This window comes from Brassica oleracea, chromosome C2 (assembly GCF_000695525.1).
Source record: "Brassica oleracea var. oleracea cultivar TO1000 chromosome C2, BOL, whole genome shotgun sequence".
Lineage (NCBI taxonomy): Eukaryota > Viridiplantae > Streptophyta > Magnoliopsida > Brassicales > Brassicaceae > Brassica > Brassica oleracea.
In genome coordinates this window covers 22,026,537-22,037,551 of record NC_027749.1, presented here as the reverse complement: position 1 = coordinate 22,037,551, position 11,015 = coordinate 22,026,537, and the positions used below count along the sequence as shown (strand labels likewise).

General features: G+C 37.2%; 3 protein-coding genes across 3 annotated transcripts; 2 read left to right on the top strand and 1 right to left on the bottom strand.

Annotated features, from left to right (window-relative positions):
• The first annotated feature begins 737 nt into the window (after positions 1-737).
• LOC106327722 ((R)-mandelonitrile lyase-like) lies at positions 738-3,061 on the top strand. Its single transcript, XM_013765956.1, has 3 exons — positions 738-1,056; positions 1,155-2,658; positions 2,767-3,061. Exons 1-3 carry the CDS (start codon positions 957-959, stop codon positions 2,807-2,809), a joined length of 1,647 nt encoding a protein of 548 aa, XP_013621410.1. The 5' UTR covers positions 738-956; the 3' UTR covers positions 2,810-3,061.
• A 161-nt stretch (positions 3,062-3,222) lies between these two features.
• LOC106327724 (jacalin-related lectin 19) lies at positions 3,223-4,063 on the top strand. Its single transcript, XM_013765958.1, has 2 exons — positions 3,223-3,650; positions 3,729-4,063. The coding sequence occupies exons 1-2, from the start codon at positions 3,429-3,431 to the stop codon at positions 4,035-4,037; spliced, it is 531 nt and encodes a 176-aa protein (XP_013621412.1). The 5' UTR covers positions 3,223-3,428; the 3' UTR covers positions 4,038-4,063.
• A 65-nt stretch (positions 4,064-4,128) lies between these two features.
• On the bottom strand, positions 4,129-5,299 carry LOC106327723 (ESCRT-related protein CHMP1B-like). The gene is made up of 2 exons (XM_013765957.1): positions 4,838-5,299; positions 4,129-4,598 (listed from the first exon to the last, which is right to left on the bottom strand). The coding sequence occupies exons 1-2, from the start codon at positions 5,160-5,162 to the stop codon at positions 4,312-4,314; spliced, it is 612 nt and encodes a 203-aa protein (XP_013621411.1). The 5' UTR covers positions 5,163-5,299; the 3' UTR covers positions 4,129-4,311.
• Positions 5,300-11,015: the final 5,716 nt, after the last annotated feature.

The window sequence follows — 11,015 nt, the reverse complement described above, 5'->3', positions numbered from 1 at the left end:
GTCTTCGGATCTTCGGAACGGTTCTTTTCGGGTCCGGGTCTTTCGGATACTAAATATTTAGATCTAATAGGTACTTAAAAAATTTCGGGTCGAATTCGGGTCGGTTCTTCCCGGGTCCGGGTCGGTCCGAGTCTATGATTAAAATATCCATAAAATACCCGTAATTTTGCGGATCCGGATCGAGTCCCGGTATTTAGAATCTGAAAAGGACATTGCATACCCAACTCCATAAAATTTAGTCGATATTTGTCATATATATCTAAATTTTTTAAAAATAACTTAAATGAAACTATTACTAATTAAAATAAAACATTTTTAAAACTCTAAATTTTACATTTTAAAGCTTCATATTACTTAAAAAATGTTACAAAATAATAACAAATGCTGTTAACAAAAGATAGTTTAACTAAATCATAAAATAATATATAAAATATAGCACAAAAAAATCATAGTTTTAGATATACTTATTTTTAAGTCGGGTACAAATCGGTTCTTATCAGGTTGGGTCTATTCGGATCGGTTTTTTTCAGATCTGAGTCTATTCGGGTAAAAAAAATTTAAACCCAAAAAATACTTGTAAATTTTTGGTTCGGTTCCGGTCGGGTATTTTTTAGTCGGTTCCGGTTCGAGTTTTCGTATCTAGGTTAAAATGTCCTGCCTACATGAAACTGTTGCCAACGGTGGCATTTAAATGATTAAATCTATGGAAAGTTCCAGTGCGGTTGGGTTCATGATTACTCCTCTTGATAACCGTTGATCTCCACTCGATCTAATTATCCTCGATGTAAGTTATTTTATATTGTAGATACACCGAAGAGTTCGTGAGCCGAGAAAGACTTAATAATAAGCACTCATAACTACGAGTCTTCTTTTATAACTTGTAACTGACAAAAATTCTCTCTTTCCCGGGAAAGTTCAATTTTCTTTCTCCTCTGAGAAGAACTGAAGAGCGAGAAATGAGTAAGCTGATGGACTATTATCTTCTCTACACGGTGCTTCTTCTTCTTCTTCGTGGATCAGTTTCTCTGTCTAACGCAAGGCCACGCGCTAATCGACGTAAGTTTCCCCAGAATTTTCCGGGAAAATCTTTGCTTTTGCTCGACGTAGGTTCTTGTAGATAGCGATGATCAATAGTTTGCATCTTACGTTTTCAGATCCCAATTTCATGCGATTCGTGACGAACGCAACCGATTTCGCGTCGGAGGAATACTACGACTACATAATCGTCGGCGGAGGAACGGCGGGATGTCCACTCGCCGCCACGCTCTCCCAATCCTTCCGCGTCCTTCTCCTCGAGCGCGGCGGCGTTCCGTACACCAGACCTAACGTGATGACACACGACGGTTTCTTGACGACTCTCACGGACGTCAACAGCTTCGACTCTCCCGCTCAGTCCTTCATCTCCGAGGAAGGAGTACCCAACGCAAGAGGCCGTGTTCTTGGCGGAAGCAGCGCGATCAACGCTGGGTTCTACAGCCGAGCTGATAGACAGTTCTTTGAGAACTCAGGTCTTGATTGGGATCTGATGACTGTGAATCAGTCTTACGAATGGGTGGAGAGAGCTATTGTGTTTAGACCTCAGCTTAGAACTTGGCAGTCTGCGATTAGAGACGCGTTGCTTGAGGTTGGTGTGCATCCCTTTAACGGCTTCACGTTGGAGCATAAAGTGGGGACTAAGATCGGAGGGTCCACGTTTGATCGTTACGGGAGAAGACACAGCTCTGCAGATCTTCTTAGATATGCGAGAAACTCCAACATTAGAGTAGCTGTTTACGCTACCGTGGAGAGAGTCTTGCTAAGTGATTCTGGTTCTAATGTCTCTGCTATTGGAGTTGTGTACCGTGATCAGCTGGGGCGTTACCATCACGCTATGATACGGGACAGAGGAGAGGTGATACTATCAGCTGGCTCACTCGGTACTCCCCAGTTGATGCTGCTTAGTGGGATTGGTCCAAGGAGCTACCTTTCGACTTGGGGGATCCCAGTGGCTATTGACCAGCCTCATGTGGGAGGGTTTGTGTATGATAACCCGAGGAACGGTATCTCCATTGTTCCTCCGGTTCCAATGGAGAACTCGCTGATACAAGTGGTGGGCGTTACTGAGGACGGTGCTTTTCTGGAGGCTGCTTCTAATGTGATCCCGTTTGCGTCTCCTCTGCAATCTGTTTTCATCAGAGCTCCAGCTTCTCCTTTGTACGTCCCTGTGACAACTATAATGGAGAAGATCCTTGGTCCGGTGTCTGTTGGTTCGCTAAGGTTGGCTTCAACGGATGTGAGGATAAACCCAGTTGTTAGGTTCAACTACTTTAGTGATCCACAGGATCTGGAGAGATGTGTGAATGGGACTAGGAAGATTGGTGAAATACTCAGGAGCCGAGCTATGCAGGACTTTATGTTCAGGGAATGGTTTGGGAGCCATAGGTTCAGGTTCGTTGGAGTTCCATTACCATTAGACCAAACAAATGATCTGGTGATGGCAGACTTCTGTAGACGAACTGTTAGCACGATATGGCATTACCATGGTGGCTGCGTTGTGGGGAAAGTAGTGGACTATGATCTCAAAGTCAAGGGTGTTGATTCTCTAAGAATCGTGGATGGATCAACCTTCAATATCTCTCCAGGGACTAATCCACAAGCTACCTTGATGATGCTTGGAAGGTAAAAAAAAAACTGTCAAAAGTGTATACTCTTTGATACATTACCAATGCGTTTTGGTCAAGATTTGGTCAAGAGTAAAAACAATTCTCCATATGACTATAATTTCAGGTACATGGGTCTAAAGAGGCTGAAAGAGAGAATGGGATACTGATCTTTCAGATGAGTTTGATGGCATTTTCTGGAATCCTTTGCTGATTCTTTTGTTGTATGTTCAACTCTAGCTCTCTATTAGGTGCTTTTACAGTTTGTATATTCTTTTGTTCATTGTTTTCATTGGACTCCTCTCGTTGATTGATGTAATAGTCAGCAGGACTGAGATGTAATGACCAATAGCGGATTTTGCTCAGAGTAGCTATGTTTCTCTTAAATGAACATACTAGAGCAAATTTAAAACATGGTAATGTGAAAACAAGAGGCAATATTCTTCTCGTCTTCTTTTGGCACTATGATGAACACTTTTGGAATATGTTCCTTAAATGTTTCTTCTTGAAGTTTTCTGGAATCGTTCCAGTTCCTTCGGTAAAGGATGATAGGACAATCAGACATAAAGCTATCACCCTCACATGGTGCTGTCTTGGAATCCAATACCTTTCCGTGAAGCTTCCCAGTCTCTTCATCGTTTGCCCTCTTTATATGTGTTGTTGCAAAAACCAAAAACTCAACACTTGTTATGTATCAATCTGCAACCTGTTTGAATTCCAAAACGCTTCTGCTGCAGCAAAGAAGAAGATTGTAAAAGTAAGCTGTCAATTGAACAGCAGGACGGACACATGGATCAACAACAGCAGGGTGATAAGAATCTAAGAGTGTTCGTTGGACCCTGGGGAGGAAATGGAGGAACCGCTTGGGACGACGGGATCTATCATGGTGTCCGTGAGATCAAGCTTGTATATGATCACTGCATTGACTCCATCTCTCTGGTCTACGATAAGAATGGTAAAGCTGTGAGATCAGAGAAGCATGGAGGCCAGGGAGGCAACAAAACAACACAGGTAATGTTCCTCTCTCAGTTTATGTACATTTCTCTCTTAGATTTTGGTTTCTTTTACATGAACCGTATTTATATGCAGATAAAGCTGCAATACCCAGAAGAGTATCTGATCGGCGTGAGTGGTTACTACTGTCCAGTAGTGCACAGTGGCACTCCTGTGATCAGATCAATGACCTTCAAGAGCAATAAACAAGTGTATGGACCTTATGGAGTTGAACAAGGAACACCTTTCAGTTTCTCAGTAAACGGAGGTCGTATTGTTGGCATGAACGGTAGAAGCAGCTGGTACCTTGATTCCATCGGCTTCCATCTCTCACGCCCTAAATCAACCAAGGTGATCCATAAGCTTCGAAAGAAGATTCACTGGTTCACAAGAATGGTTGCATGACAAGGCCTTCTACATAGAATAGAATATTTATGCATAGATGTAACACTGAACTCTGCGAATAAGGATGTTACTTTTTTGTTGCACAAACTCATATCGAAATCATATCATTGAAATGGTAAAAAGAAAGCACACACGAAGGTTTTATATAAAGTTAGTAAACAAAGCATGTCTCAAAGTGAGCAATATAAACAAATGCGTCAATGTTCGCAGATAATAGCTGTAATATTTCGATAAGGATCTGTGTCCTAAGTGGCAGATGGTCCAAGCATATGGTTCAACCTCTGGCCTTGAGCTCTGCAAGCCTCCTTGACAAATCATCCTCATCAACTTTCTCCTCTGTCGAAGTAGGGATGGCATGACCAGCAGCCTGCGGTAATCCAACAGAGACTTCAAGACCGTAATCATCTGCTACCTGCTGCATCAGGTTGTTGACGTCGCCTTCTGGAGTAGACAATGATGTAGAACCAGCCATGGCGTTCTCCATGAACTCAGCTTGAACCTCCATGTTCACAAACTGCTTCTCAAATGAATCCATAGTCTCTGACATCTTCTGTAGATTGCCTGGTAAAAGAAACAATAAAACAGATAAGAACCCAAAGTTCTGACATCTACAGTTCATGTGCTAGTGTCCTCTTATGAGAAGAAGTATGCAACCGAGACTAAAGGATGCACCTTTCTTGTGTGTTTCCATAAAAACAAAACCTTTCTCTCTACCAATAAGCATAAACTCCAAATTAACTTAACTGATTAGAACTACATCAACATACAAAAGTTCCTATTGAACGATGGAATGAATATACCTGTGGCAAGGGAAGACTCGAGGGATTTAACGATGTTAGTCATGGATTTGGTGATGGTTGCCATCTTGGCCTGAGTGTCTAAGCGAGCAACAACGGCGTCGAGGCGAGAAGCGAGGCGGAGGTAGTTCATCTGCTCGCTGCGTTTGCGAATGGCGTTCTCGGCGTAGATCCGAGCACCATCCATGTTCCCCTTCTCGATCGCCTTCTTCACCTTGAGTTTCTCCGCCTTCTCTTCCTTCTCGCACTTCCTTGACTGCCTCTGCAGAGACTTCGACGTGAACTTCAGGTCGAATATCTGATTCATCAGCTTGTCTGTGTTACCCATGTTGAAATCGATTCAGATCGAATTCCCAAAACAGAGGATTGGGGTTTTATTTGAATTTGGGGAAAAGATCACGACGCGTTTGTTTTACGATTGTTCTTTCGTAGAAGAAGAGAGATGATGACGATGAAGAAAGAAGAAGAAGAAGAAAGAATCTAATATTTAAGTGGGTCCCTGAAAAAAGTCAATTATAATGTTGGAGCCAACTTTGGTTTTCCTAAATTCAGATCGGACTTGGCTGGTTCAATCTAGTGATTGTTGGTAGTACCCGGTTTAACATTTGATCCTCATGATGTAGCTTGCAATTGCATAGGCCTCCCCTCAGCTGAAAAAAACTGAAATGTAAATTGTATTAAGCTGGCCTTGCAGTTTGGAACAGGTTTGGGCGTTTGAGTCATTCGGTTGGTTCGGGTTGTTTTTATTAGATATGGATCTTTCAGATAGAAGAGTTTTGAAGACGTAACAGTGTTTCAATTCCGTTTCTGGTTGGTTTATATCGGTTTTGGTTTGGGTTAAGTTTTGATTAACATGTCGTATAATACCCCGATATATTTTGATATGGTTTAGTTCTGAACTACTTGAATGTATTATTCTAATACCTAAATATATACTTGAAGACTCAAAATATATTCGAATATCCGAGAAAAATAAATAAAAAAATAATTGTACATCTGAAATCTAAAATAATATCAAAATCTCACAACTTAAAAATATCCAAAATGCTACAAATATATTTGAATTATCCCGAAATAACATATATATATAAATTGAGTTATCGGTATCCTATCGAATCTCAGTAGGAAACCCAAACCAAGACTCAGAGGTCTAAACGAATATTATCGAACATGAAAAAAATGTACATATCCCAACCGGGAAGAACCAGATTTTCTTAGGTTGATTTCAGTTCAGGTATAGTGGCTTAACTAGTTTGGAATGATCATGATGTTTGCTTCTGCCTTCGCTCTTCCTTTTGCCCTTCATGCACAGTAGCGTGCTTAGGTCGCCTAAGGCAAATTTCAAAAGGAAATTATTCATGAAAAAAGAAAGAGTCGAAATTGGGGCCCTTGGTCACATAAACATATTGGCTAACCTGTAGACTACCACAAATATTATGCTAATGGGCCCCAAAATAAGTATATTTAGAGAGGGTTCCGAGGCAAAAGCCTTTTTGAATACACAGTGAAAATTAGACTAGACCGGGCGGTCGGACCGGTCCAACCGCGAATCGTTAAGTAAACCGGGTCCGGGTTGAGTTAAAACCAGGATTTGAATTATACCGTCAAAACCGGTTAAAACCGGCTAAACCGACGACTCGGGTCAGTGAAAAAAACCGGTTCAACAAAAGACAACGTAATTTCATTAGTTTTGAAATAGAAATGGTAACTTCTTATTTGATTCAAGATTCTTAGCGTTTTGTTTGAAAACCATCATAATTTCTTTCCCTTTTCAAGATTCGTTGTACATTTGTTTCCGTCTTTTCGTTATACACATATAATATAAGTTATTATTCATTGATGGTCCATCATTTTATTATAAGTTATATATATACCACTATAAACAATAGTGATCACGCCTAAAAACAAAAGTGATTACAAACATTTTTATTTAATAGTTATTTAATTATTATTTTATTTATAATACTAAGGGTTTCTAAATTTATGTATATGTATATATAAATGTTAAATATATATAATTCTGAAAACCTGATTGAACCGGTTAAACCGATCCGACCAGTCGTCCAGTGATAATACCGAATCAGTGACCTGTCCGGTTTTCAAAACATTGGTTGAATGCCATGTTCCTGCGGTGGTAACTAGCCTAGTGGTAACAGTTAACATTTTGTCATTTTCATTTCCATCTTTAGCTTTTTCTATTTTTGTTTCTTGCAAACATGAATATATGTCGTGCACAGAGCAATATAATGGAAATAAAACCAATTGCTTTAAGCTATTGGTCACACTGGAAACAATTGGAGCTTCGTTAAACGTATGGCAAGTGACATGGATAGCACAAAAAATAAGCTTTATATGATACTAGGAAAGGGATCATGTACCGTTGTTTTATCTCGCTTCACTCATTGATTTCTTTCTTGTCAGCTGCCCCTATACGTTATGTAAGAAGGGGGCACGTTATGTAAAAAGGTGGCAGCTGCCCCCAGTAAAATCTACAAAGAAATGTATGTGCACGGAAAATGTTATACTTTCGACAGCTTAATTGGTTCCAAATCTTACTTTGTCCCCTCCCTAGACCACGTTTCAATCTTCCGCCTGTCCCTATTTAGTCTTTACTTAATTTTCTATAGTTCATCTTCCGTTTATTTTTCTTATTTTTTTTGTCTACATATATTGCATTTCTTTTCTCACGTACTTTAGTCTCCTTAGTTTTTTTATTCTTTTTTTCATTCAAAACCAATTTTGTATTTAATTTTTTTGTTTCATTTATAACAAAGAGATAGTTGGTTTCATTTTATTTTCTTCCTTATATTATATAAAAACCTTTACTCTAAACAATTTCATTAGTTTTTTTATATAGCATTATCAAATATAGAGTAATATATATTTATTAATTAAATATTATTTATTTTTATTTGCCCCCACTCAAAATATTTTCTAGAACCGTCACTCTTGTATTCTTTTTTTTTTGAAACACTCTTTCTTATGTTCAACTTCTAGTAGTAGCGTGTAGAATGCATAAACTCAAAGCTCTTGGTATGCCTATACGATCAAGAAGGAAAATGGAAGATCGAAGTAGACCTAGCTGCAATTCTCATCATTGAACATATATATACTCTTGCTTCTGAAATTTGGACTCTCACATCTTGTCTCTGAAGAGCATGTGTGAAGAATGTGACACTAGTACAAGACATGTACTGAAAACAGCAACAACAACAACCATGGGCGGATCTACGTTCTCTAAGAAGGGAGCAGCTGCCCCCAGTAAAATCTACAAAAAAAATTATGTGCACGGGTATACTTTCAACAGCTTAATTGGTTCCAAATCTTACTCTGTCCCCCTCCCCAGACCACGTTTCAATCTTCCGCATGTCCCCATTTACTCAATTTTCTATAGCTCATCTTCCGTTTATTTTTCTTATTCTTTTTGTCTACATGTATTGCATTTCTTTCCTCACGTACTTTACTCTCCTTAGTCTTTTTATTCTCTTTTTATTCAAAACCAATTTTGTATTTAATATTTTGTTTCATTTATAACAAAGAGATAGTTGGTTTCATTTTATTTTCTTCCTTATATTATATAAAAACCTTTACTTTAAACAATTTCATTAGTTTTTTATATAGCATTATCAAATATAGAGTAATATATATTTATCAATTAAATATTATTTATTTTTATTTGTCCCCACTCAAAATATTTTCTAGATCTGCCACTCTCGTGTATTCTTTTTTTTTTAAACACTCTTTCTTGTGTTCAACTTCTAGTAGTAGCGTGTATAATGCATAAACTCAAAGCTCTTGGTATGCCTATACGATCAAGAAGGAAAATGGAAGATCGAACTAGACCTAGCTGCAATTCTCATCATGGAACATATATACTCTTGCTTCTGAAATTCGGACTCTCACATCTTGTCCCTGAAGAGCATGTGTGAAGAATTTGACACTAGTACAAGACATGTACTGAAAACAACAACAACAACAACAAGTGATGGGCGGATCTACGTTCTGTAAGAAGGGGGCAGCTGCCCCCAGTAAAATCTACAAAGAAATTTATGTGCACGGGAAATACTATACTTTCAACAGCTTAATTGGTTCCAAATCTATGTCCCCTCCCCATACCACGTTTCAATCTTCCGCATGTCCCCATTTACTCAATTTTCTATAGCTTATCTTCGGTTTATTATTTTTTTTTTTGTCTACATGTATTGCCTTTCTTTACTCACGTACTTTAGGGGGTGGTATTGAATTCAAGAATTTAAAAGAATTCACATGTAATAACTTTTGCAGTATTTTAAATGATTTTATGAGATTTTAATGCAATTGTCTAATTCTTATGTTTACTTTTTGCCATAGAATTTAAGTGAATGTAAATTAATTTGATGGAATTCAAATGGTAATACTAACGCTATGAATGATAACGAAAAAATACACAACTAGTAGTTAACTCTTAGATATTTTTTTACCAAAATAAAACACTTGGGAAAATTTTACTTTTTGTAGATAGATTTTTTTTACTAAAGGAATCTTTTTGGGTGAACTAGCCATGGGCATTCGGGTTGAGTGAAACTGATGACATTTTATTTTATATCAAAGTGTTGAAACTTGTTTTTTCGGATATTCGGGTACCGTTCGGTTCTCGGTTCGGTTCCGTTTCCGATTCGGTTATTCAGATATAGAAATATAGAAACCATTCAGGTATTTGAGGCGGTCCGGTTTTGGTTTCGAATAATTTGGTTTGGTTCTAGTTCAGTTTTTCGGTTCCGGTTTTGGAAGAGGAGAGACATGGAATTGGGCTGGTGTAGGTGATATGTCTTCTAAAGACGTAGTGGGTTACCGTGGGGTCAAATTGGTTCTAAAAATAACAAATCCCTTCATAAAAGCAAGGAATTGATCCTTTGCATTTTACATTACATTTTCCATTAAATTCCTTTCAAATAACATTCCTATTAAATCTAGCAAATATTGAATAACACTAGAATTTAAATGAATTGGTAAAATACGTAATTGAATAACACAAGAATTTAAAAGAATTGATAAAATACACAATTGAATAACACTAGAATTTAATGGAAACCATAATTCCTTCAAATTCTATCAAATTTCTAAATCCAATACCCCCAAGTCTCCTTAGTCTTTTTATTCTTTTTTTTATTCAAAACCAAATTTGTATTTAATATTTTGTTTCATTTATAACAAAGAGATAGTTGGTTTCATTTTATCTTCTTCCTTATATTATATAAAAAACTTTACTCTAAACAATTTCAGTAGTTTTTTATATAGCATTATCAAATATAGAATAATATATATTTATTAATTTAATATTATTTATTTTTATTTGTCTCCACTCAAAATAGTTTCTAAATCTGCCACAGAGTCAACAACAAGACGGGGAGCAATCTTGACGTGAAGAAAATAGATTCAAAGAATACCAAAAGGCTTTTTGTGTGTGTGTGCGCGACAGTTAGATCTTTTGTCGCGTCCTATGTGATAAGGTTAATTATAATCATGGGTCTCCTAGCATTTTTAATGTCTGGGTGTGACCGGTAACCATCGTAAAAACAATAAGAATGATAAGAAAATAATAAGTGGGAATAAAATTTTAGGAATGATGAAGAATTCTGGTTTTTTATCAAAATTAATAAGAAATTGATTTGTTCTATAATTCTCTACAAACAAATGAATGAAGATAAATGAAAAGAAAAACATATTACTTATGAATGGTAAAAAGTTTAACGAATGTTAAAAAACATAATATTTATCCTCATTTCTTTGGTCACCGGTTACACACAGGAGGACATAGTGTTCCTCATTATGAATGGTAAAAAGTTTCACAATTCACATCATCAGCAACAACTTGGAACATCTCTTATACTGTGTATAACAGTTTGTGTACTCGATGAATGGTTGCAAGGTCGTATTATTGATTAGTAAACTTTTCTCATTTATGATCAAAAGTCTTGTAAAAGATGGAATTTTAGAACAATAATTTTCTTTTTTGGGTCAAAGATATGGTTTTTTCTTTTCATTTAAAGATGATTTGTCAATTTCTCCTTTTTGGATTAGTGGAAAATTCTTTTTCGAATGGTAAGGTTTACAGTTATTTTCCTCACCTAATCAGACTATCAAATTACCAAATGTGTTTATGCCCCTGATTGCAGTTTCAACGGTTTTATTTATGACGCTA